Here is a 27,753-nt window from a genome sequence, read left to right on the forward strand (position 1 = left end):
GTCATCTTTCAGATTTATTACACGTTTTTACAATATTTCCCACAGTCAGGAGAGTGCAATTTGTGGGTTTTTTAATAGTCTGCAGTGTAGTGACGATCCCAAGCTCCTCTGGGTATAATGTCATGCTTATCAACGCAGCAGACATGAACACTAATACACTGGTGATGTTCACTTGGTTGGTTGGTTGGTTGGTTTTGGGATTCAGAGTGTGCCTTACGATCGGGCCCGGGAGTTTTTCTTGACTAAGAAAAGCTCCTGGTCCTGTTGGTGTGCCTTCAAAACCTTTCTCTGTGAATTGCTCACATTTTGTTCCATGTTATAGGCAAATTGTTCAAGAAACTACAAGTGGCACAGCAGAGGGTTCAATCTCATATTGGTTTATTTTGGTGAGATCTGTGAAGGGATAGGAGCTTGTGTGAGAGGGGTTTTGTTTTGGTTTTAATTTTGTTTTGCCATTGAGGCGGTCCCGCTCAGACTCGCTGATTCCTTTTAAACTCTGACCTTGTAATTTTCCATTTTGCAGGAGGCCATTATTGGTGGACTGCACTCTGAAACCACCTACTCTGTCACTGTAGCCGCCTACACCACCAAGGGAGACGGAGCTCGTAGCAAAGCTAAAGTCATCACCACTACTGGTGCAGGTCAGAGTTGATTTTATCAAGGTTACGATGTAGAAAAAAGGATATGTGTTTACAGAGAATACTCTGCTATTATCGTCAAGGCTCACAACTTATAACCTCTGTACCGTTGTTGTGTAATCAGAAGACGTGACGGGCATTTAGTATGTTAGCTTCAACACACAGACTAGTTATTTACCATAACTAGCTGCTGTTGAAGGGGTATGCACAAGGCTTGTAACCTTCATTTTTAGTTAATTGCTGCTGGTTGCCAGATTTTGTTTTGTTTTAATGGAGCCAAAATAGCTGTTTCCAGTTTCAGTGGCAAACTAAGCTAACCTGCTGCTGGCTCTAGCTTTATATTTAACAGACAGATATGTGAATAATATCCATTTTGTCATCTAACTCTTCGCCATGATGCATTTACGCGGGTTTCCCAAAATGTTGAACTAATCAAATTTAATGTGAGGGTTGTTTAAAATATTTTCTTCTTACTTCAATCTCCTCTTTTAGTGCCAGGCAAGCCCACTATGATGATCAGCACCACCATGGGCAACACAGCGCTGATCCAATGGCAACCCCCTAAGGAAATGGTGGGTGAGCTGATGGGCTACCAGTTGCAGTACAAGCGCACTGACGAGGAAAACTTCACTCCACGCGAGCTAAGAAAGACCGACGACCACTACACTGTCACCGGGCTGCACAAAGGCGCCACCTACATCTTCCGTCTCAGCGCCCGTAACCGCGCAGGCAGCGGCGAGCCCTACGTGAAGGAGATCAGCACCACTGAAGACGTGCCCTCGGGCTTCCCGTTCAACCTTCAAGTCACAGGACTGACCCAGTCCAGCACCCAGCTGACATGGGAGCCCCCGCTGATAGCCGAGAGGAACGGGAAGATCGTTTACTACGTGGTGGTGTACAGGGACATCAACAGTCAGCAGAACAGCACAAACCGCACGGCCGACACGCGCATGACTATCCATGGCCTCAATCCTGACACCACCTATGACATCCGGGTCCAGGCGTTTACCAATAAGGGCGGAGGACCCCTCAGCCCCAGCATTCAGAGCAGGACCATGTCCAATGGTATGACACGTGGCTGAAATAACTACATAAACATGCCAGAGATGTTTGATTTGAAAACAGAATCATGGTTTAATACAGGAGCACATAATCAGGACACTTTGAACACTATAGCTGGCTCCTTTCCTCTCTTTATCAGTGTCCCATCTTTCTCATCTACCACTCAGTACAGTACAGCACTGTGTTTATTGATTTATAGGGTACTAATCTCATTACACGCTACAGCCACATTACCATGTCTCCTCATCCTCTCATCCATTAGACACAAATCTGTTGCATATCCAGCGCGCACCTTCTCATGCATTTTATAATCGGCTAAATGTAAGATTTCTCATTTATAACCTGAGTTGTGAGAGATGTCTAATTTAAGACACATGTTGCAACTCCAACTGCCCTATACTGTCTACTGGTTGGTGATCACAAAGATCTCTGCCGGTTGCGCATGTCTGTTTGTGAACAGGGTGTAATAAAGGAAATAGGCTTAGGGAGATGAAGGCTATTTTTGTGTGATGTATAACTAAGCGTGAATGAGATTGTTGATGTTCTTTCTACCCCCTGTGGCTTGTCAAGTTTGGTCATAAGGTATTGCCGTGAAATATGCTGTACAGTAGTGTGAAATTCTATTAATCACAGAGATTATAATCTGTGGTGTACAGGATGTTTTACTTGAGATTTTAATCAAAGAACTTTCCCACTCTAGATTTTCCCACCCTGAATTTTGGTGTCAAAGCAGTCATGAAAACTTCTGTCCTTCTCACCTGGGATTTGCCATCAAATTACAAATCCCAAGTGCCTTTCAAGGTTAGTACCCAGATTTCAGCAATCCTAATTTCCATCTACTCAAGGACAGGTACAACAGTTCAGCCTTGTTCACAATTTGCGAGGACATAAACTTGACCTTAATGAAGACATTGAAATGATTGCGTTAACTATGACATGTAAAATTGTAAAATTGTTATTTTTCAAACACCAAAATACAAGACAACAATAACAGGATTTTGTTAATTGGAAACATATTACTGTAATTATAACACAAGGTGTAAAATGCACTTCACATATAACTTGTGACATTAATTGATTACATCAACACACTGTTCGCTGCTAAAATTTTCACCAGGGTGTGATCCATTAACTTTGCACTGAATAATCTGAAAAGCCAGATTCATTTTAAAAGGTGTAATAATCTGTCAGAATTATATACTATCAATTCCTACCCCAGGGTAATGGAGCAAAAACAATTTGATGTGTAAAGAACTATTGGGTATGCACTAATGAGCATGAGTGACACCGGCACACATGAGATGAGGTGTCAGATGAGACGGGTGCCTCCCTTTGGACGATACTGCTTTTATCCATGTGTGCGTCTCTGTGTGTTCGAGGGAGTTAGAATAGAGTACTACATTTGTTTGGAGAATAAACTGTTTGTGAATTGAATGTTAACCGTTAACCATAACCCCAAGTTTCCCCTTGTGTGCTTGCAGATCTTGTACAACCAGCAAAGCGTGGAAGTGCAGGGAAACCTAAAGAGGAAGCTGATCGCACAGCTTCAGCCAGACACAGACTACTCGTTTGTGCTGACAAGCAGGGGCAACATTGCTGGGGGTCTGCAGCAGCAGGTGTCCATCCGCACTGCCCCAGACCTGATCAAGTCTAAGCCCAGCCCACATCAGGCTCAGGGTGGCCAGATGACCATCAACCTGCCCAAGGTCCAGACCACTACACGTGTCAGGTCAGAACACTTGGAACTGTGCGCACGGGCTAGCTCCGACTTTGTGAATACATTCACCACTAGAGGATGGCCAGGAGGCTCAGTATTAGCATAAGCGATAGCTTAAGTTTGATTCTTGGCTCATACAAGCAAGCTTTCCATCAGGGATCAGTTAAGGGTCTTGTAAAACCCTTTAAGGGACCCATACATTACTGACAGATAATTGAGCAAATAGTGGTATTAAAATTAGGCAACACTGTTTTGATAGTCATTAGTACAAATATGCTAAACAACAATCATGCAGTAGTTAAATCACTGATTAATGTCATTGTTGATTAAAAAAAGTGTGTTTACAATTGCATTTTCTAAAAAGTTCAAATATATAAACACTACTAAAACAAGACGACTAAAACAAGAATAAATCAAAATCTGAATTTGAATGTGAATAATTCCGGGGCTTGTTTGTGACCATGGGCCGCTAAACGGACACTTTTGGGCGCTAATTCAATTGCAACACTTAACAACCTTACTTGCAGCACAAGTGGCACACTTGTATCTAATCAATACTAAACCTATTTTGAAACTTAAAACTTCAACTTTTAATCCGAGCCAACTTCATGACACGGCGGCTGATGATAATCGAGGCTTTTAACGTCAGGTGGAGCTGTATTATCTTTTGACTCAAATTGTTGAGAGCAGAATTGTGCCTGACCCCAACGAGTATAGTCTTTCCTCCAGACACACACTTACAGACACATGTGAGTAGAGGAGTGCACAGGGTTGATTGGTAAAAAGATTACTGGGCTGTCAGGGCTGGCCAAGCTCCAGCTCGGATTGACAGGCAAAGAGCACACGCGATTGGGGATGGGAGAGTGGAGGTCTGTGTGTGGAGGTGAGAGAGGGCGGTTGAGGAGTCTTGTTATACATGTCTTCTCAAACTCCCAGACTTGACTGGCTGTTGAATCACAGAGTCAAGGCCTGGAGGGAAGGGGAAAGCAGCAGCTGCCTGCTTTTCCTGTCAGCAGCAGCGGATTTTACAAGTGGTTGAATGCCGCAGTGGGGGGAAAACTTTGAGCTGAGAGAAAAGTCACTGGGGGAGAACACGAGAGAGAGAGAGAGAGCCAGCACACAAATAAACACAAACACAGATGCTTGTACATTGTGTACCCTCAAGCACATTCCTTCATTAGTTACCTTACTCCTGAGTTTGACCCTCACCTCCTAAATATCTGACTGATGTCTTTCTCCTCCTTCTATTTTTGGTCTTTTTATGATAGCAGTAAAATAACACACACAAGTTGTCACATAGCTGGTCCTATTAACCTAGACAATCCTAAGGGGATCGCTGTAAGCTGAAGGCTCGTCTCACTGGAATAGTGTTTGTTCCCGTCTACATGGCAGATGTTCTTAGTGATTAGCCATTAATTGGAGAATGCAGTGCCAATCTGCTGGTGTTCGACCTTGGTGGGACCTGCTTGTGTACCACTCAAGTTTTGAATTGAGCCCAGCAAGCCTCACAGTGAAAGTATGTCTACTAAATGTTTTGACTGTGTTATTAATGCGCTTGGCCCGCTTTCATCTCAGCGTGTATGTGCTTCAGTCAGTCTCTCTTTACACAAGCTTTATTTTTCTTGGCAGGTGGTACTACATCGTGGTGGTGCCGGTGTCTCAGTCAACTCCGCGGTGGAAAAATCCAGACGAGATGGACCTGGACGAGGTGAGTGCCAGCCGGTGGCTGATATGCTAATGTGCTAGGTCACGGGGTCACCAATAGCATCTCCCGTTCCAACTGGGTAGGAAGTCACTGGTTGTAGCTAATTAGCGCGACGCTCCTGCTCAGGGAGGGGTGGCCGGGCAGAGAGATTTTTAAACAATGACTCACTCGGGCAGGTGGGGAATATAGTGTTTGGACGCCAGGTCTGTTACTAGCCATCTGCTGAATCCTGAAGTGCACAGAAACAAATAGAATAATCTTAATCTTATTTAATCTTATTCATAATGTAAATGTTAAGCGAGTAGCACATTTTAAAACAGTAATTGTGAATAACGTTTGGTTTGGTTTGGTTACTTCATTGGCACCCGAGGGTAAACTTGGCTTGCAGGAATACAAACAGTAGAAAAACAGTAGAAGAACAACAAGGCATCCATCTTGACGTACATTTACACAGACAACAAGACAAACATGATAAAAGTACTCATAACTGCTCTACATACATTTTTCTCTCTAGTCCTAATAGTCAGGGTTTGGCAACGGCAAACAACGTTTTACACAAGGTATTCAAATGAGGATACAGATTTATGAGTGCTTTATTATTCTATTGAATAAAGGTCTTCCTTGTCCCCAAGAGAATAGAAGCTAAATGACATGCCTAAGTATTAATAGCACCATTTTTAAATAAACTGCAAGGCTCGTTGGTTTGGATTGCTATTGTTCAAGCTCCCTGAAGAAATAGCAGAAAAGACCAAGAGAGGGAGAGAGATGGGACTCCCTGAGTCATTAAACATTAAGCAGGCCATTGTCTCCTCCCTCCGACATAATGATTTAATAAAGCTACATCTGGATTTGCACATGAGACATCACTGACAGAAAACAAAATGCTGCTGAAAACACAATGCCCCAGTCATGTGTGCTCCTGCTCATTTATTCAGCAGGCTGGCAGTCAAGCTGAGATTGTGTGCTGGAGCAAGCGCTAATTGCTCACTTCGTAACTTGGCTGCATTGTTTGCAAAGTTATATCACTGAGCAAAGGGCATTTCCTTGTGGATTCATTATATCTTATTTGGGAGCATACTAAGAACCATACCTGGATATATAGTGTGAATGTCTGGTAGTTTGCTAGTGCGCTAGTGCCTTTACTTATCATTTTTACTCATAAAGGAGATCAGAAGTCGGGGTCCTCCTCACTTTGACTCTTTGTTGCCAAACATGAGCCTAACCTTTGCTCTCTATGTTCTATCAGCTGCTCAAGTTAAGCGAAGGCCCTGCCCTGAGGCGCCGACGTCACCTGGATTCCTCCAAGCCTTACATTGCTGCCAAGCTGGCCTCACTGCCGACCACCTTTACCGTGGGGGATGAGAAGAGGTACACCGGCTTCTACAACAAGCCGCTCACCAGTTTGCAGGAGTACCTCTGCTTTGTCCTGGCTGTGCTCCGATACGAAGGAACAGACAGCACTGCGAATTATGTAAGAGACACACGCATACATGCATTAATATTTCCATTTACTGATTAAGGATTGACATAACTCTTGGTTGAGGTTTTGAAATTGAGTTTTCCTGTTCTGTATATGTGTATATGTGTTAATTACCTTCCTCTGCCCCCAAAATGTTTCCAAAATGGCAGAGGCAAGCCAAACTATTGTTGTTTATACTACCACGCCCTATAATACGGATGAAAACTCATTGCAGCTTGTCTTGACAACTCAGTCGACAATGACATCAGAGATCCAGCTTTGTCATTTCGGCAGCCAGCAGGGCCTCACACAAATTTCTTAACAATGCTTATACAAGACTTTGGGCTCTTTGAGTGGAGGCCCCATGCAGTTGTCAAACAGCACTAACGCGGAGGCCTTGCTCTCCATGGGATGGTCTGGGGCAAACTTCACTGCAGGAAGGATGAGAGTCTGCAATTGCTCTGGGCTCCTCCACTTCCCGGGACATGCATATTCAGTAGCTGGGCCATGGGCAACCGCAGAGGGAGGGAGTGCGAGCGATGTCCGAAACCAAATCCCAGACTTTTCACCTATTTATTTCTCTCTTCTCTCTCAGCTCTTTTTCTTCAGTGCACTCTCTGTGTCTCTCTCCCTCTCCCTATCTTTCTTGACCGTGAAGAGAGCAGAGGAGATTGATTAGTGTGGCTGGAGTTAAGAGGGAGACGAAAGCCCAGTCACATGGCCTAGGGAGTCTCTAAAGCAGGCCTGATTCCCTTGAAATGCTGCTTTAAATGTCCCTAAAGCCCCCCACCCCCCGGTAATCCCCCACTCCGCTCTGGGAAGGGGAGGGGGTGCAAAGGAAGCTACAGTGGGCAGCCATGATACAGTTGACTTCAAAGGAAATGCTTAAACCCCATCGCTGCACAACACTCACTGCACCTGCCAGACACACCAGCTTGGATCAGTGGCGCTCAAGATTTGTCTTTTTCTGTGTACTCCCCCTCCTTAAACTGTGTAGCACCCTCCCACCTTTAAACTAAATCGCTTGGATTAATCAGGCTTCACTCACACGGTGAGTCAATCAGCGCTTACCCTCGCTTCAGTAACCTGGTTATTGAGACCTTTCTGCAATAATCTCATTTTTGAAACTTCATGCAAACCAGACATCTGAATTCCTTCCTTCCCTTACCCGAGGTAAAGGTGCACAGGAAGTTCAGGGCTACGTTGCTTTTGAGAAACCTTTTATTGACCATGTATGAACTCCTACAGGGTCCTAATGTGCACATGAGCATGATGAAGACTTTCTCTCGTCAGAGATGGTGTCAGTCTGAAAGGGATTCAAAAAGAGATAATTACTCACTGCAGTGCATCCTTGTACCCACAATATTTGACTGAAAAAATATGTCTGAATTAGTAGCTGAAGAGTAAAAAAAATCCGACGTGCGCACATAGAAAGGAAAAACTTTCTTCACTCCAAAAAGAAGCCATCCTTGATTAAATACAGTAGGGGATAGGAATGAAATCCAATAACTGACCTGATGCATATAGTAGGCACAAGATTTACAGTAACAAGATCACTGCACTGTGTGGGAACCTCATTTCTCCCTGTAACCTGCTTTCTCGTCTAAATGAAAACGTACTGAATTCTGAGAAAAGGACAAAAAGCAGACTGTCATTGATCGCCGCACAAATCCCCTAACCGCACTGTTTGGGATACTCAGATACCACCTCAGATACCACAGCAGTGTTTGTTTTTGTCACCCCCAATGCGGCACTTGCAAACGTTTATTACCAAACACAAATGGCTACAGAAGGTAAAGCGCGCAGCGAGAGCGAGCAGTTGGCAGAAGCTGCCTCAAGCAGGATCTTCACCAGACCCAGGAGAATAAGACAACAAGTACTGAAGTAAATGACTTGTGTCTTTACTACACTTCCTCGCTGCCACCCAAACTCCCTCAGCGTAGATCAAACAGGACCGCCAGGGCTTAATAAGCCCTCGTATATCAATGGCCACGAGCAGCCAGCAGTGGTTGCAGGGAAGAAGAGAAGGAAGGAAGGCAAAGGGGGGATGAGAGAGAGGAAGAAGAAGAGAGTGTGCCTTCATGTCTCCCCAGCACCCAAGGCAGATAAACAAGCCGGGGGAAGTGTGAAATGGGATGATAGATGCTGGGTGTGTATAAACAGTATCATTTAATTCAAGAAGAGAGTGTGGGGGGGTGGGTAGCATGAAATACTGTGTGATGGAAGACAGGGAGGAGTGGTGGCGTTTGAGAGAGGAAAAGAGGAAAGCATTTTTGTCCTGTGTCCCGTCCAGCCTGGAGAGAGAGATAGGGGGGGGGGGGGGAACTGGAGGAAGAGGAGGAGATTGTGCTAATGTGTGCTTTTCTTTTGATAAGCAAGAGGTGAGCTTATAGCGTGGAAAGAATGGAGTGTTCAAATGTGTTTACCACAGTTTTCTGTTTGCAGTGTTATTCAGGCATTTATATTCTACTCACTCAACAAGAATTGGCTTTGTAGCACTAATTCTGTTGGTGCTCTGGGCTCAAAACACCCTTAACATGGAACACTGGATTCTTTCAAAATGTAAAAAGCTTTTGACGAACAGTATCAAAGAAGAATTACGGAAACAAGATTTTATTTTTATTTTTTCAGCAGAAAGTTCAAGCACATTCAAGCCCAAGTTTTCTCCAAGTGTCGTAGGAATGTAGACAACATTGATGGGATTCTCAGTTCAACTGTGCTCTGTCACTTACGCTCCTCGAGGCGCCTCCCTCGAGCGATCCCTCTTGATATCTGGATGTTTGGAATTCAGCTAGAGAGGGGAAAAGAGCAGTTTCTGGTGCCGAAAGAGGGCATGTGAGGGGAGATGGAGTGGAGGAAAAAAATAGGAGGGGAGAACTACAGTACAAAGGAGGAGAGTCATGGTACAGGGCAGGCTAGGCCCTGCAGCCGCATTCCCACTCCTTCATAGATAAAGGCATACCCACACCTACTCTTTCCCGCTCACTTTTTGCGCCTCCATTTTTTAGTTTTCTTTCTCTTGCCCTCCTTCTGCCCTATCTCGCTGTCATTCCCCGTGTCATGCAACGAGGAGGAGAGTGTGGGCTCCTCGGCCTCCCCGGGGTGTCGGAGAGCGGAGCAAACAAATAATGGCGTCTTTGCATGTTTGTTTGTTTGTTTGTTTGTTTGTCTGGTGCTCGCCCCTGCGGCTTATTTAAGCCACTTTTGGAAAGACATGGAGCTTGCAGGGTCAACGACGAGTTGAAATAGATGTGGCTGTGCCGCGCTCAGGGGATGGCGGAGCAGCGCCTGACTGCGGAAGCTGTGCAGCCCACGGGCCAGATAGCTGACTCAATATACTGCTACAACATAACACCTCTGTCTCAGTCTCTCCCCGTCTCATCTCTCTTGTTCTCTTACTCCGTCTCAGGCAAACACTTACAATCATACATACACTCTCTCTGCGGTTGCTCCCTTGACAAACACGCACTCTCGTGGAAGCTCAGGGGATCTTGGGAAAAAAACACACACACCGCTTTTACACACATTTGTTGACAGTCTTTGCACACAATCAAACACGTTCGCTTTCTCTCCCTGGTAGATGCACACGTGTACCGTCACCAGCAAATACATTCATTCACTCATAACGCTTCCAGTTGTAGACTGTGTGCAGTATTGGCAATACAGTAATGCTCAATCACAGTCATTTTTCTGCTCAGTCGGGAAGGGGTGAAATGAAATGTAAAAATTCAACATCTTATTCACTTTGTGAATTTGATCATGAAATCTATTTAGGTTTGGCTCTCAACATTTGAACGCGGCTTAAGTTATACAGAACTAAAAAGATCCATTGAGATCTGACAGAGCTTGAGTTTTGAGTGGCAGATTACAAATGAGAGGGGCGTTTCTACGTCTACTTATCTTCAGCTGCTATACAGACACCAGCTTAAGCAGAAAAAAGCCAAAACGTGTCCCATTGGCCGTAATGCAAGCGTCTCATGTAATTGGGGTTAAGTAGTTAATTAATTGTCGTCTGAGGTTAAAAATTCAAAGTCTGCCACCTGAATATTATCTACGTTGGTACTTTATCAACATGGAGCAGACCCTACCTCTTACACGCCCGTTCTGTGCACACACATATTCACTGAGTGGAAAGACACACACTCATTCAGTGTCTTTTATGTCTCTCACTGTCTCTGACTCACTCACTCTCAGGCTCACACATTCCTTCACCGCACCATCGCTCTATTGTGATAGCACTCTGCGAGGCATTAGGAGCTGCGTGACTGAGCTTTTATCAGATATTAGGTCCGTTCAAATGGATGATCCCAGTACTTCGCCGTGACCAACAGACAAAAAGCCCTCTCTTTTTGTTCATCCCTCTCCTCTCGCTCTTCCTCCCTTATCCTTCACTGAAAGCACAGCTGCAATCATTTGTTACACTACGGGGGGAAAAAAAGTTTTTTCCCAGGATTCCCTGCAGGGCCACATCCTACCGCCTTTTTTTGAGCCCTCCCAAAGGAACAGGAAGCCGTGTGGCGTTGTCACATCAGCAGTGTCCCAGTGCTGTGTCGTTCCTCTTTGTAGATAATAGGTTCCTCTCAAAGGCACACAGAACCGGAGAGAACCGGGCCCATGTGCCTGTTGTGGGTATCGGTGTGGATGAAGGTGAAGACAAAAACAAATTAACAACATGGACATTGCAATGCATTTATGTGAATCTTCTTTCTTTTCCACTGGAGTTATCTTGAACCCCTGCCTAATATTAGTGCGCGCTGGTTTGCACGCACACGACTGAGACATGCTGTAACACTCGCACACTCCGGCTGTATATTTTTCCGGCAGTTGCCCCAGAGTATGAGAGATAACGGAACTATATGACAGAAAGCAAGACTCTTTGAGCTCAACTCGGCTTATCTTTCCAATTAATATCTGCCTGGGCGCCGAAGAGCAGGCTGCTGTGCTGCTAATGATCCGGATTACTGCTGCCTGCCGCCCCGCCACTCCCTCTGCATGCTGGGAGCCCAATTCCTTTCAAGGGCTGCGATCTGTCACCCATGCCCCCTCCGCACACTCCCCCTCCAAGACCTGCATCTCCCATCGTCATTCAATAGGAGGCACGCTGAGCATTAATGACAGATGTTTGGCTCCTCCCTCTTTCTCATCTGTCACCTTGCTCTTGTGCACTTGGCCCCCCCCCCCTCCTCTTTTGGACACTTTTTTAAACACCGTACTGCGTCACCATGCACCCACTCCTCAGAGGCAGACTCGCACACACAAACACACACACACACACACACCTCCACCCATCTCTTCACCCCTCCCCTCCTTCATTTGAAGACGAAGGGGCATGGAGATGTCTCATTTACAACCAAGGTGGAAACGCACCCTCACCGTCACCTCCTCCTCCCTCTCTTCCGTCACGGTGTGAACACTAATGAAGAAGAGATGAGTCCTCTCCCGTGCCCCCATTTATCTCAGCGGCCAGGGGACATGCACACTCATCCCCGCCTTTCTGTCTCTGCCTCTCTCACTCTCCTGCCTCACACTTGCTCTGTCATCTGTAACGTGATGCAATGCTTTAATGGAAACAACACTTCGTTAGCCAAGATGGTTATTGTTTTTGTGAGTGTTTTTTGAGTTAGGTTGATTGCTTTATGTTTTTTTCTGCTTCATCCTTGAACTGTGAGCTATTACTAGCATCAAATGACGTGGTTCTCAAGGCACCAGAAAGCAAAAGAATCTGCAGTCAAATATTATAATTCGCTTTCCTTATCAAAGTAAACATAGTTATATTTTTATTATGCAATGTTTGATAGCTTCCATTACTGTTAATTAGCTACAGAAAATACTCAATAAGAAGTCTGTTATTTTCATTGTTTAATGATTTCTTTTATTTGTTTCTTAATTTAAGAATATAATAGGCTGCCTGTTAGCTTTGAGTTTGCCACTCAAATGTATGAAAGGGAAATGCTTTTGTAATGTAAGCATCTAAATGAAAAAAAACAAGAATTATTACCTCGAGAGTCTGTGTTGAAGGTTTGTTATGGAAGAATAAACACCCACAGTTCTTCACCTAGCTAGGATACCTTTTGACAGCCAACTCAAAAAAAAATGTTTTAATTCAAAAGCAGTTTGAGACAAACTGCATACATATCATCTGAGACTCTATAATAAAAAACTCTACTATTGAATTTACTTTGACATCACGCTAACATGGTTATTTTAATAAAATGTTCCCGGACTGTTTTGGGCTTTTAAGGAAGTCGTAACCCCCCCACCCCCTTCTCCACCCCATCCCTTGTCTTTAAACCTTGCATGCATCTTGTAGGTCTGAAGTGACTTGACACTCATGCAGCTGCACTTTCTCTTTTTTTTTCTCTTACAGATGACATTTTCAGCCAGTCCCTACTCAGACCCAATCAAGGTCACAACAACTATGCCTCAGTTGATAGAGCAACCTGAAATGTTGTGGGTTATGGGCCCAGTGCTGGCCGTGGTCCTCATCATCATCATCGTCATCGCCATCCTGCTCTTTAAGAAGTAAGAGGCTGTTCTCAGTTATTCTCCACTCTGTTTGTGTCAGGTTATACTGCAGGGACACTTGTGGTTGTAGGTTTCTTTTGGTTGCATCAGGAATGGTAATGAGACATGCTCTCCTCTGCCACTTGCACCATGCTGCTCACACTCCAAACTGTAACATTCAATTTCCTTACCATAATATACAGTGTGACCAGATAGGAACCAATGGTGGATTGATTTGTCTTTCAGAAAATCCTCATTTCTCCCAAAAAGCGTTTTGCCCAGTTGGTCGTTTTTTAACAGCACTATGTGAAGTGTCAGTTGAAATGGCAGCTGACATTGCCTCCCTAATGAAAAGCACAGCTTGGTTGTCAAAAATCCTTAGTTAGGAGTGAGAAATGTGTTTTGGCCAACATGATTGGTCATTTCAAATAAGAAACAGAAGGCAACAGAAGGCTTAACTAAAAGCTCAGTCAATATCTCTTAAAAGCTTTTCACTGTGTGGATACACGCAGGGCAATAAGGTGCCGGGGAGGTACGGGAAAATGAATAATGATAGAACTAGAACCAAAACGATTTGTTTATTCATTTTATTCATCAAATAAAAACATACAGCCAAACTTCTACTACTACTAAACTGGGAGTATTGGCTACTTTTCTGCTTTATGTATCTCTGAATACTTAATAGCTTTGGGTTTTGGACTTTTGCTCAGCTCTTAAAAAAAGTGATGGTTATTTTGTTTTTATTTTATTTTTATATTTATTCAAAAATAATTAGAAAACTATGAAAAATGTCCGTCGCAGTATCATAGAGCTCAAAGGTGATTACATCAAATGTCTTGTGATTATAGAAAAAAGCAAGAGTGTTACGATAATGGAAGGACCAAGAAAAGCAGCAAACTCCTGGAACTTTTAAGAACTAATTGTTACAGCTTTGCAAAAAAGTCATTAGCCACAGCCCTTGTCATGCTTCTCTGGTAGCGACACATACATGTACAGAGAAAATTGCCCAATCATTTTCCAACGTAATGTATCACAGCAATGTTAGCTGCTGCTAGTTTCCAATGCCCGTCCCTAGTCTTTAGATGATTTAGTATTCAACAACTGAGGAGACAATAGGAACAACAATGTGGTTTAGACACTCTAGAAATACCATCAAAATGGGAATTAATTACTTGACTAATTGAGTCCAACCTCCCTATCTTCTCGTGATGGCTCCATTACAGATTCTCCCTTTCACATCATACAGCACCTATTCTCCAACTTGCCATCCGCTGCCTTGCAGACTGCTCTGTGGCCGCCATCTCTGCCAGACTTACAAAGGGACTGGTTAATAATAGGCCTTGAGACAGCTCACTGCTGAGTAGCACATCCTCTGTCTGGAAGCTCTTTCTCCATGTAGACACATATCGACAGGAGGGACTGTGGGGAGGTGGCTGTGTGCCCTTTTCACTGAGGACTGGCAGTAAATGTGCAAAGGAATAATCACACTCGAGCTTAGGTTGTTATTGCTACCTGCATATTTGCCAAGACCAATACGAGCAGTGAACAAGGCTGAGGTTATTCTCAAAAGTCATCCTGCGAGTGTTGGGACAACTCTTTGCGCTGTGCTCTCAAGATGTCTTGTACAGAATACATTTAGATAAAGAAAGGTCCATATTGATGCCAATTACATATTAATATTCCCCTCTCTCTTTTTGCTCTCTGTGAAAGCAGCAAACAGGAAAGGTGGGTACTGTCATGTTACAGCAGACACAACCTCATCATTCACCGCCCAAGTCCCTTTCATTTGTGTTGTGCAATTGGTGGCATTCATCAGCATTTGAGGGTTGCAGGGTCAGCTTCCTCTCAGCTCTGGCGTTGCAACAAAAAAAATCCACTCAATTAGAAATCAAAGGAAACGTATTCAATCTGATTTGTTCCATTTTGCAAGACATGAGGAGCAGCTGACTCTGCAACCCTTCATAACTGGGGTCACAGGAACCCCCAGGTCACCTCTGTGTGCCGGTGCATGCTCCACGTCTAGTGCCAGTGTTCCTCCTTAGATCAGGCTGTCTGCCCTGGTTTGTCTCCGTGCTGCGTTTCATTATCCAGCCAGTGTCCGCGCGCCCCTTCAGGAGTGGCCTCATCTGAATATGCCAAGGCATCACCTGCTGCTGAATGGGCCATTGTGAAGGAAATGCCAGATGGGGAAACTGCTGAAAAAGAAATGTTCCCATCTTTTAAGCTGACATTTTCCACCGAGACCCATTCCTCCACTTTTAGCCCTTTTCCCCCTCTCCCTGCCTCTTCGTGGCAGGAGTCTTGACAAATGGTCCTGTTCTACCCTCATTAAGTGCACCCTGTACTGCACACACACACACACACACACACACACACACACACACACACACACACACACACACACACACACACACACACTGTGTGTGTGTACTTACATTCTCACACGTCTTAACTCTCACTTTTAGTCTAAGATGAATAACCCCATTGAGTTTGCTGCCATGTTTACTTTAGCTCAGAACCCAAGTGTGATGTAGATTGGCATCTGATTTGGTCAGAGGGAGAGATGAGGGATGTGGAGAACAGATTTGCAGATGCCCAACTCTTCCACCCCTCCCCGAGTCCAGCCCAGCACCAGCAGTGGTGTCTGGGAAAACCGGATACGGTCTGGCTCAGCTCCTGGCTGGAGAGGAAAAGATGCTTGTCATAGATTAGCCGTCACGCTGCTAACATTAGCTTAAGCCCCCGCAGCATAAGATAACAGGTGGCGGTGGGGCCCGAGCCCCAGCGGCCGAGGTGGACCGGGTTAAGACTGTGTGTGCACCACCAGCTTTATGTATTCCCTCCACGCCTGGCTTCAACAGAAGGCCCTGCTCCTGCCTAAAACCCACGCTCACCACTTACAAATGGAGTGCAATGAGATGTGAAATTTCCACAGGGCGCCCTGATGCTTCCTTCCGCCCATTTCCATTTGCAGTCAGAAGGGTTGTGACTCTGCAGCTGTATCTCTGTGTGTGGTGTGTGTGTGTGTGTGTGTGTGTGTGTGTGTGTGTGTGTGCGTGTGTGTGTGTGTGTGTAGTTGTGAAAGAGAGGTGGGAAAGCATACATCTGTGCGCCTGTTTGTGTGTGTATGTCAACAGATGCTGGCTGTCTGAACATTAGAATACAGGCAGGCTGCGTTTTCTGTTCCTCTCTCCGCCTGATGGACAAAGCCACGGTCGACTGAGCTGAGCGAGTTTGAGCGGTGCTGTGCTGTTCTGCGCTGTGCTAGACTCCGCTAGACCGGGCCTGGCAGTGCAGGTGCTGCAGAACTGGTCTAATTACCCAGTGTTGTGCCACCCAGCTGATGAGCTAATTACAGCATCCGCCTGTTTTCCTCTCAATCTGGAAAGCCAGTAAACACAATGTGTTGTTAGCACACACACACAGCAGCAAAAATCACACATTCAAATCTTTGCTACACTCAAACACAAGCTCATGTGCATATTCCCACACAGCAGCTGTCACCTATCCAGCAGCAAACAAACCCAACCTAGCCCACTCCAGGAAAATAATGGCATTTCTTCAAACACATTACAATCCAGTTGGCAAACTAATGAGGGTAATGCCCTGGTACCTAGTGTCTCTTGAATTACTGGTCCTCAGAACTAGTTTCGAGAACCATTAACTATGCCATTAACCTCATCAAGGGTGCCACACAGTGACAATAAGTGTTTCCTTCAGTCCTTTGTTTTTAAACATATAGAGGAAACGTTTATGTCATTCTTGATCATCTTGTCATTGTCACTTGCAGTTAGATTTAACGGTTGTTGACTAAAAGTCGCATCTCCTGCCCGAAGCATGTAGGTGGTGTTGGTATGATGTGGTTGACACCATACCGTCTGTTTTTTCCACCTCAGGAAGCGGGCATCGCCCCTACCCAAAGATGACCACTCCGGTGGGGTGAAAGACTCACTGCTGGCCAACTCCTCTGACCCCGTGGAGATGAGAAGACTCAACTACCAGACCCCAGGTAATAAGCGACTGTCTTTGCTCTGCTTTCCCTCAGCAACTGCCCTGAAAAGAACATCTGGGCTCATGTCGACAACTTGTTAGTTGTGAGGAATTTGATACGGTGAAATTACTATCATATCGTATTCATCGTAATTACGACTTGGATCTTGGCGTAAACGCTATTTAATAGTCAGAAACTTTGGAAAATTCGGGAAAAAAACTCTGCACTGTGTAAATGGCTGTAGAGAACTAATCAGGTGTGCAGGTTCAGTCAATGTTGTTCTCACAAAAAGTTAGTAAAAATATGTATTCTGCCTGAAAGGTCTTCATTTCAAAATAAAAAATCCTCCCTGAAATTCCTCAATCTTCTACGCTGAAAGAAAATATCTTAAGGGGACTCAAACCTTTAATAGTGTTTCTTAATAGTGTGTATTTTCATGTTTTTTTTCCTCACATGGTGGATATTGCATTTTGGAATGATTTTTCTTTTTTCAGCTAATACTTCTACTTGTGCAACGAAAGCCTGCCTTCCTGCTCTTTTGATGGATCTCTTGTTTATTGGGGCTTTGTGGCACAAGTTGCCATTTGAAATTCATGTGTCTTGCTTATTTTGTTATTGATCCTGAGGCTTTAAATCAGACGAGTTCTCAAAAAAAAAAAAGACAAAATGGTCAGTAAAAACAAATCATGCTCACCATCATATCCAGCTCTGGACGAGTGAATTCACATTCCATCCACGCCCAGTGGAGTGGGGGTGTATAGAGGGGTGTCAGGGTGCCAGCCTTCTTCCTTTTTCTTACTGATCTCCTCCTTCCTCCCCCGGTCCTCGCTCCTCCTCCCTCCACAAGCTCCTTTCATTCTCCCTAGCTGGTAATGAGTCCTGCTGCCTCTGATGTCAAGGTGAGCCAGGCGGAGGGAACAATGGAGCTGAGAGAAAATGTCAACCCCGGTGCACGCGCATTTGTGCTCGTTTCTGTGTTTTTTTCTGTGTGTGTGTGTGTGTGTGTGTGTGTGTGTGTGTGTGTGTGTGTGTGTGTGTGTATCCCTTCTCACGGGTTATTAAAGATCCCATTTGCCGTACACACAGATACACACACACACAGCCCCTTTGAACCCCTGCAGAGGAATTAAGCAGTGCTGCCGCTCTGAATGAGCCCTGTTCTCCCGTCCTCCCACTCCACCTCTTTTCTCTTTTGTCTTCCATTTCCCCTGTAGAGTAATCCCTCTTTTTCTACCTCTTTCTCCTCTTCGCTCTCTCTCTCTCTCTCTACGTCCAAAATGTCTCTCCTTTCTTTTTTTCCCTTTCCACCTCTCTGTTTTGCTTCAAGAGTGATGATTATCAAAAATCACCACGGCCGCGTCTAGCTCGTGAAAACGTGTGTGACTCCAAGGTTGAGCTGAGCGAATATTGAACAGTCCTTTCCTCTGTCCTCTAGCTCTCTCTTGCTTTGATTCACCCACAGAAGGTGAACATTCCTGCTCTGATTCTGATTGTTGTAAAGTGCTCTAGATTGCAGCTCATGTCTCCAGCATGTTGGTTTGTTAGACTGACTTCGGCGACACCTTTTGGCACTTAAGCAGCAGGCGTGCAGTTCTATTGAAACTGACCCGCTTTACCCTCAGCAGACCTGGTTCAGATAGTATTTGCAACTACCAATTGAGAGCCCTTGTGTTCAACACCTCCGATAAAGCATGTAGTGCCGTTTAAAGAGGAGATTTCACCAACATTTTGCTTGGTGACCTCACTTTTCATGAACCTCCAAATAAAGTGGAGACGGCCATCTTTTCAAGCTTGTTTTCATGCTATCAGTTGTAGCTTCATAGACATGATGGCCAAAACAATGAAAGCACACGCAAGTTCTAATGTAGTGAGGGCCCTGTACAGGGGAGTGCTTCAAAGTCGGGCTTTGTATGCACTTCTGTTTAACAGCCTAAACTACACTACTTTAATTGTCCTGAGAGAGCAAACACCACCCGCTGCACAATCCAACCAGCTTGAAAGGTTATTTGCAGATACTGTTTGGCCCTGGTCTGATCCTGAGCCATCCCCATTGATTGAGTGTTCTTCTTCCTCCCTCCTTCACTCTCCTCTCTCCACAGGTCCCAGCTCTCATCGCTGCCCCAACACTCCAAGTTAGTCTGCTCTCTCACCTACTGTGTATTTCCCACACATGCAGTCTCTCTTCCTCTCTCACTCGCTCCTGATTCCATTCCCCCGTTTCAATCCTGACAGACATCACAAGCCCACAAGCTTGTAGCCTCTGGCGCTCCAAGGATGCAGCGATGTCCTCACTTTGGCTGTGAACCTCCCGCAACACCATTTTGGTGCGGAAACAGAGGACTAGATGGTTTCATGGGTAGTTGAGCAGTGCGGACGGTTACTCTTGCTTTGCATTAGCCTCGTTAACTCTGGCTTCACTCCATTTACCCAACAACATGGCTGTAAAAGACCTGGGTGAACACGCACAAACACATACACACCAATGTTAATGTGATCATGGGTCTCTCAGTGCTACAGTATTAAATTAGTGTAATTGATCAGGTCTCCTCTCATGCAGTAGCCATAGTTACCAGCCATTAGCATTAAAGCAAAAATTAGCATGCAGTGGTCTTTCATTTGAAAGCATGACCCATGACCTTACAGATGCACTCATCCAAAGGTGCCGATGTCAATATGTATACTTTAAGCGTGTGACGAGAAAGTATATATGTACGGTTAATGATGCTCCGTTTATAACTTAAGAGCCTCGTCATGCGTCAGATACAGTTAACTTTTAAACACATGAGGCAAGTTCCCAGCAATCCGTTTAAGCACAGAGCCTTGCCAAGTTCAGAGGCACAGGGGGAATTTGTGTCGGTAGATTAGCAATAAATCATCCAATAACTCTGCAATGAGAAATCTAGAGAGAGGCAGGGGGGTTGGTTGAAATTAATCCAGCTCAAGCGCTCCCGGCTAGGCCGAAAGATAGTCTATTGTAAGGAAAGAGATTTTCAAAGAAATGAGTTTTGGCTGGTGACCAGTCAGTTTTTTTTCTCCCCCTTCTCCGGGAAGCGACAGTGTGACTGATTTGTAGAGACTTGTGGGTTCTTGCTCTGATCCCACCTCTGCCATGCCACCAAATGAGCGTTGTGGAGTCGGAGCGATGTCTGCCTCCTGCTTCCCTCCAGGAGCATGCTCACCCAGTCACTCATGTGCATCACCGTGCCAGCTCCACCTCTGTGCTCCTCACTCAGCATGACGATATCACCAAATGTCACCAGCCCGTTTTAACTTGTGCTCTCTCTCTTTCTCTCTCTCTCTCTCTCTCTCTCTCTCTCTCTCTCTCTCTCTCTCTCTCTCTCTCTCTCTCTCTCTCTCTTTCTCTCTCTCTCTTTCACTCCCGCTCTTCATGCATTGTTGAACAAAGTGCACTCGACTCACGGTTACACAGCCACCTCATGGTCCCACTGGCAGCCTCACTCACCCTGTGGTCCAACCAGTGTTTGTCTGAGTCCATGTGCATGTTTGATGTAGGACCAGCTAGATCTCACTCTTTTCTTTGTTTTTTTTCCCCCTCTTCCTCTTCTTCCTCTCGCAGGGATGAGGGAGCACCCTCCCATTCCAGTCATGGAACTGGCTGACCACATAGAGCGACTGAAGGCCAACGACGGCCTCCGCTTTTCCCAGGAGTACGAGGTAAGAGCCATGCACTTACGCTGTATCAGTGTCTCCCTCTCTTTTGCGCTTGTAAATGCGCTTCTTTGTTATCATGTCTGGGAGGAAGTTTTGTGTTTATGCCTCTTTGATCCTATATGCATGTATTCTAAAAGGATTATGGACTACTTCTTTTACAGACATTCTTCAGTCATTTTTACAACTCTATTACCAATCCCAACAGGAAACCAACACTTACATCGAATGCCGCGAGATGCTTTTTCACAAAACTAGCAGGTGGCGAGTTGCTTAAGCAATCTGTGTGCATCTTGATGTTTTCCCCGAAGAATGTTATTTTGCAGGCGGTCTCCTCAATGCAACTTGGTGAGGGATTATCTCTGTCAGTGTTCTTCCTAAAAAAAAAAAAGGAGCAAATTTGCATTTAAAGTGGCACAGAGTGGGTTTGGGGATGAAGCAAGGCCAGATGAAGAGAGAACGCATCCTTGAATACAGAAAAACAAGAGCCTTCTTTTATTTATTTGTTCTGATTGTTCGATTTGTTTTGTCTAATCAGCTCTATTCCTCACAGTGATGGATCCATTAGGGTTCTCTTTTTTTTTTTTACCTAAAAAGGGATGTGATCTCCTCTGTCATATACCCAAGAAAACTGATTTTGGTGAACTCATGGCCTTTCCCTGATCATCACCACAAGGCCAAACTGCGTTTGTTTGGCAAGGTTTAACTGAGAAATAGCATTTTATATACCTACACTTCCATCTACCCAGTGGCAAACCATATGATGCTTACATTTACACACACTGTGTATTTTGTCCAACATGAGTCAGTTATAACATGAGTTTTTCAAAACTTCATTAAAATCAATGCATTCTCATCGAACAACCATGTAATCAATCCTCCCCATAATAACAATATACACACATAATATGATATAAATGTATTCAAAAATATATATATTATTCACCATGAAATAAACAGCTAACTGGGGAGATAATTAGGCCTTGGTAAGAATCTTTCCTATGTTGCTCAGTGCCTCTCCAGCACATCACCCTCCCGGCCTGTTGAGTTAGTGTAAACGAATCAAGCCAGGGAAGTGGCTTGTATGACTGCAGGCAACCAGCCCGGCCCCAATTCCTCTCCACCCCAGTCATTCCAAGCCAGGGAAGACCCCCTCCATGGCCCGGCAGATGGCCGACCGTCTCTGTGCCAGCCGAGGCGCTGTGGCAGAGATCACGGCGCTTTGTCACAGTCACGTTCGCCGACTGTTCCCGTTGCTCCTTACCCCAAGGCACAGAATTTGTAGAAGCTTCACCACTTTCTCCCCCGGATGTTTTAGGCGGCCTGACACTTTACCACCAACGCCAGTCCACATCACACTGAGCAATGAGCACACTGGGTAATGAGCAGAATTTGACAATCAGGCATGCTGCAGCTCCCCCTGACAGTCTTTTCTTATCGCAGGAGGCATTATTACGCCGCTGCCGTCATGGCATCATTATGTTCATTTGAAAGCATTTCCAGTGTGTCAGCGAGAAAACCTTGGGCGTTTTCCTTCTCACCTCGCTTTACCATCTCTACCTAACCGGTTTGCTAGTTGTCATCAATCTTGTGTGCCTGCTGTGTTCACTGAGCTCTCAAATGGATATGACATGTTTTGACTGCAAATTAAATCTTTCTCTTCGTAATGGTGGGCATGGACAGAGAAATTGGCAGTGCTGAGCTCATCAGCAGCAACAGGCCTCTACCCACATGACTCTTGGTACTGGGCAATTCGGAGCTGTGGTGGAAGACTCCTTGCATTATGAGCACGCCACATTTTTCATACCTTTTGCAGAAGCAAATAACACAATCATGGTTTTCTCTGCGGAAAAAAATGTTTTAATTAATAATAGGTTGTATATCACCTTTATGCCATAGTTCTAACCTACGGAGGTGCCACTTTACGCCATAGGAAAACAAAATGAGAGCGAGAATCTTACTGTGTGGAGAGCATGTTTTACAATTTACAAATTAAATGACGTGTATTTATTGTGACGGTAAGGCAAACCACACCTGTAGCTTAGGACTCTATACACCAGAACATCACTGTGTGGCCCAGGATCCTAATATCCACACTCACCAGGCCTCACCTTGTGCCCTTTGGTTTATCCATTATCCAATAATAATTATTATTAGGTTCGAGATGTCATGTTTTGACACTAGATCACCCCTATTAATAAATTAGCACGACAGCCATGTTAAGTAAGTCCAGGTATCTCGAAGGTGTCGACTCTTGCTGGATTTGCAAGGCGAAAGGTCTGAGGAATTAGTGGACATGGTTTCAGGGGATCGATTCGGCATAACAAGAGCCTCTGTGACATTATCGAGCCAAGGGATGGGAGGCCGTCACATATCTCCACAGATCAATATGTATGCAGTCTGTTGTCGTCTTAGCCCGGGAGACAAATGACGTAAGTAGGGTTGGAAAAAGACAGGATAAAAGAAAGAGGGTGAAACAGAAATGAAAGATAGGAAAGGGCAACAGAAATAGAAGATGAGAAAAGACAGAAAGAGGGAGGATGGGAAGAACCATGGTGACCGTAAGAAGTCATGCATGTGACTTCTCAGAATTAGGTAATTTAATAGGACCATCCTAAAGGGAGAGGATGAGTGTTTGTGGTTGTAGTTGCCAGCAAGCTTCAATTTAACTATTACTGATTCGCCAGCTAAAAATTACCATTTTCATCGTGTTGGGTTCAGAAATAGGAGGAATATGCTTGCTCTGTTGGCTCCATCCATGGACGATGGGTTTGTTTGTTGTTGTGGTTGTTGATTTAAATCACCAAAACGCTTGCCTTTTTATTTCTGCTTCATTAGCATTTAAGGCGTTACATGTCATGCACATTGTCATATTAATGCAGCATCAGCAGATGCAGTGGAGCCAGCCACATGGTACTTTGTCAACTGATAGCTTGGATCGGCACAATCTCCTTCACAGTATAAAAGCACTCGCCTGTAGCACTCCACTATGGCTTTTGTAGGGACATGGCGTGTCTTCTCCATTTTATCCATTCAAAACTCATTTTGTGCTTCTATTTTCTTTTCTGTCCTTCTCCTTGTGTATCTCTGTCCACTCTCTTTCTCCCTCTGTCTTCTGTTTCTTTTCTTTCCTGCCCTCACTCACAGTCCATTGATCCAGGCCAGCAGTTTACCTGGGAGAACTCCAACATGGAGGTCAACAAGCCAAAGAATCGCTACGCAAACGTCATTGCCTATGACCACTCCAGAGTGGTGCTCACCTCTGTTGATGGTAAGAGCTCATGTTTCCACTCAACCCCTCAGACAGCCATTGACAGAGGCTGCCATCGATCGAGACCTCTTTCACAAGTACCCGGGACATTGTGTATGCCTGCAGCTGCTGCTTTAGAAATGCCCTGTTTAACCACAAAACACATGTACCCGTTTTGCTTTAATATAGACTGTCAGTCATAATAATACATTGGAAAATACCATGCACCTTAAGTGATTTGTCACGTGTTTTGATGAAAAGGATTCTGATGATAAGCTTAGCTCTGTTTCCGAGCAAGCTTATTAGATAAAAGATAAACCCCACCGTGTAATGTGTCGGTTACACCCCTACTTCTTGTCGTTCTTAAAGCCGTTCCAGGCAGTGACTACATCAACACCAACTACATTGACGGCTATAGGAAGCAGAATGCCTACATTGCCACACAGGGGCCATTGCCGGAGACACTGAGCGACTTCTGGAGGATGGTGTGGGAGCAACGATCCAACACCATCGTCATGATGACCAGACTGGAGGAAAAGTCACGGGTAAGCAGAGACGATGTCTGTTACTATATAACGCTGACAATTCGCTATGATATATTCATTTACTGACTTCAATATTTAATCACATTCATTGTATAAGCTTTGATCATGAACAACATATGGTCTCAATCACTACAAATGATTTAATTATAAATAATAAGTCATAAATAATGAGTACCTCACACAAATATGAGCGATACATTCGTAAATAAAGAAGCCAGAAATACATTTTATTAGCAGGGAGCAGATTATGAATTAATGTCACTTTTTCATGGGTCCAACATGTGGCCTCCATGAATGGGTTGTTACACTTGGCCCTCACTTGAGCCATCGCAGTCAACAGTATCAGACGTATCCGACAGTCAGTGTTTGAAAATTGAACTTTGGCCAGAAATGGAGTTTCCTGACATATATATGTATATATTTATGTAGCTCAACTCTGGGGACGTAACGTTACACCCAACAAAGCCTGAAGGCATATAGACACCCGGTCTTACTCTCAAGCAGGATTTGTCAGTCTGATCAAAGTCACAAGCACTTCAAAGGATATTTTGGTTGTCTTTGGCCTGGATCGCTTCGTGTTGCTTCTCTTCAGTAAGCTCCAAAAACTTCTCCGTCTAGTCCATCTAAATCTGTTTGTGAAGTAAAATTGCACAGATTTAACTTTTCCTCGCTGTCTGTTTGCCACTTATGATGACGTTACCCTGGCAACTTTGCATATGTTATCAACATGTGCTTACCCTCACTGAAATATGAACATGTATGTGTAGTTATATTTAGATTTTCACAATCATGCAAATACTTGTTATTTTGAAACCGCTCAGAGAGTGCAATACTTGATTGCTACATATTTATTTTTGCATCACCACGCCGCGGTTTCATAGACATCGAGTGCCTCATTTGTGTTTGCACTTTCTGAGTCTGGCTCTTAGAAGCCTCAGCTGTAATGAAAACTCTGAAGTTGAAGTTAAGAGGATTGTCACCCAACAACACCTGTGTATTCCTATAAATATTCAAGCTAATAAAATCAAAAAGAAGGAGTACATATGCAACTTGAGATTCAATTGGGATGGGTTTATTTAATTACGGTCACAAAATCATGCTCATGAATTCCATGGGGGAGTTAAATCAGTGTGGAGCCCTGCCCGGTCTGTGGTCGCTTTATAAGTGTGTGCACTCGGTGCCTTAATGAAAGAGAGTCCCCAGACTGAGAAGTGGAAGTAACAGGGATTGTAAATGAAAGAGTTCATTTCCAAAATCCTTAACTTACATTTTTTTGAGTGGTGGCTGGAAAATCATTACAGGAAGTTATGTTCAATATTATAGTTAGTCTATTAAAAAAAGCTACAGTTTTGTCAAGTAAAGACTTTAATTACTTAACATTCTTCAAAACATACCATCATCTGTTTTCATTTTGAGCTATCGATGCAATCAATCATTTAGGCAAATTGTGGGCTGACTATGTCTTTTTGGAGCAAAGCTCATTTATTTGTACCTTGGAGAATATCTGCTGATATGGTGTGCTTGATAAGATGATTTTTATTACACTTTCAGTATATACAAATGTCTTTCCATATGTTTAGTGCATCTGAGTGGCAATTTCCGAGCTCTGTGATGATGGAGGAACACGCTCATGCTGCTTTGATCTTAAGCTCACTGCCACACATGCACAAAATCATCACACCGCAACATACAGAGCTGAGAGAGAAATGAAAGCCTGTCCCAGTCTCACACGTCTGAAAATCAATTGACTTGCCAACACTATGGAAAGCAATGTAGAGAATCAAACCTGCCTTTCCCCAATACGCGTGGAAACGTGTTTGGTCAGGATGGCTTTGAATCTTTGGAATAACTTCATCAAACGGGTCCAAGCAGGAATTCACAAACCAGAAGAGGGTGTTTAATTTCACTTTTACCAGCTACAAAGAGCATATAGATGTGTTATCTGCATTGCTGACATTAATAATATTACCATTTACAGGATAATATGAATATGTTAAGAGCGCAAAAAACATGTTTCTGTTTAATTACTCAATCAAAATTACAACCTCTGATTAATTTTGTTAGTGACATTTTAAGTTAAATTAGAATTAGCAGCATGTCTGTGACACCAACGTCTGTCACAATTTGACTTTAACTTTTTACAATATGAGACGTCTAACTGTGAATTGAATTAATGCAAGTGTTTCTGCGTCCTTGCTGAAAATTACATTTCTTTAATACATGGATCTGTCCTGATAAATCAAATGAGACTGCAGAGCGCGTCCGACAAACAGTAGCAAGTTGATAATGACTTTTAATAACACCCTGAAAGAACATTAGACACATGCTATGCTACGTTTTTGGAAACGTCTGTTACATCGTTTACATAAATTCACATCCTCTATTTGTCTATTTTTCCCTCACATACGTACACGGAGATGATGAGTGAGTAACCTCCACCGCCCAGCCAGACGTCTCATGCCAAACAGAGCTGGAGCTTGACATAAATGATGAGATACGGCAGCAGGAACATTTCAGCTTCCTTTAGCACTATCATTACCAGTTAGTAAAACCCTAAAAGGTCAGGATTTGAAGTGAGACCAGAGGAATTACTCACCGTGTGTGTGTGTGTGTGTGTGTGTGTGTGTGTGTGTGTGTGTGTGTGTGTGTGTGTGTGTGTGTGTGTGTGTGTGTGTGTGTGTGTGTGTGTGTGTCTGTGTCGAGATAAGAGGTTTGTATCCTTGCAAAAGGCCAGGCGACGACATATGAGAAGCGAGGTTCAAAGCGGAAGCAGATGATAGTGAAACCTGCGGTGTGTGTGTGTGTGTGTGTGTTTGTGCGTGAGGGAAAATATGCCATCCAGCCTCGAACAGCACAGAGATATTCATTATGCGGTGACTGCTAATCCATATGTTTGTACTGCAAGCGGTTCCCCATCACTCAATTGAGTTTCTCCTGCAAGGTCTACCACTGCCTCTGAATGGAAGATGTCACCAGGGGAGGTGAATTGTGAGGGGGTGAATTTGAACGCATTTTGTTTGTCGATTTGTACCAGCTCGCTGAGACAGCCAAGGTGCTTCCAAATGTCAACTCGGTACTGTGGTATCAATATGATTAGCTTAGCTGCACCAAATCTCTTCCTCTAATGTTACCCGAATCAATAGCAGCGCGTCATTGTCCCTGCAATTCTGACAGTTCGCTCCGTTTCTATATTTAAAGAAGGAGTTTGTGATT

General features: G+C 44.2%; 1 protein-coding gene across 19 annotated transcripts in view; it reads left to right on the plus strand.

The window, feature by feature from the left end:
- The window catches only part of LOC137781520 (receptor-type tyrosine-protein phosphatase F), a 153,807-nt gene that overhangs the window by 112,232 nt on the left and 13,822 nt on the right, over positions 1 to 27,753 (plus strand). For 9 of the 19 annotated variants that reach the window (XM_068570327.1, XM_068570361.1, XM_068570352.1 and 6 more), the window contains 13 exons: positions 524 to 641; positions 1,131 to 1,703; positions 2,401 to 2,501; positions 3,182 to 3,429; positions 5,047 to 5,125; positions 6,369 to 6,593; positions 12,949 to 13,103; positions 14,796 to 14,810; positions 16,982 to 17,094; positions 19,176 to 19,208; positions 20,654 to 20,751; positions 23,893 to 24,016; positions 24,365 to 24,540. In XM_068570327.1, the coding sequence (XP_068426428.1) occupies positions 524 to 641; positions 1,131 to 1,703; positions 2,401 to 2,501; positions 3,182 to 3,429; positions 5,047 to 5,125; positions 6,369 to 6,593; positions 12,949 to 13,103; positions 14,796 to 14,810; positions 16,982 to 17,094; positions 19,176 to 19,208; positions 20,654 to 20,751; positions 23,893 to 24,016; positions 24,365 to 24,540 (2,058 nt within the window). The remainder of the gene's footprint in view (positions 1 to 523; positions 642 to 1,130; positions 1,704 to 2,400; positions 2,502 to 3,181; positions 3,430 to 5,046; positions 5,126 to 6,368; positions 6,594 to 12,948; positions 13,104 to 14,795; positions 14,811 to 16,981; positions 17,095 to 19,175; positions 19,209 to 20,653; positions 20,752 to 23,892; positions 24,017 to 24,364; positions 24,541 to 27,753) is intronic. The other 10 variants (XM_068570343.1, XM_068570369.1, XM_068570447.1 and 7 more) reach the window with 3 other exon arrangements.

This window comes from Clinocottus analis, unplaced genomic scaffold, assembly GCF_023055335.1.
Source record: "Clinocottus analis isolate CAN_PGR_092001 unplaced genomic scaffold, fCliAna1.0.p SCAF_11, whole genome shotgun sequence".
In the NCBI taxonomy this organism is placed as follows: domain Eukaryota; kingdom Metazoa; phylum Chordata; class Actinopteri; order Perciformes; family Cottidae; genus Clinocottus; species Clinocottus analis.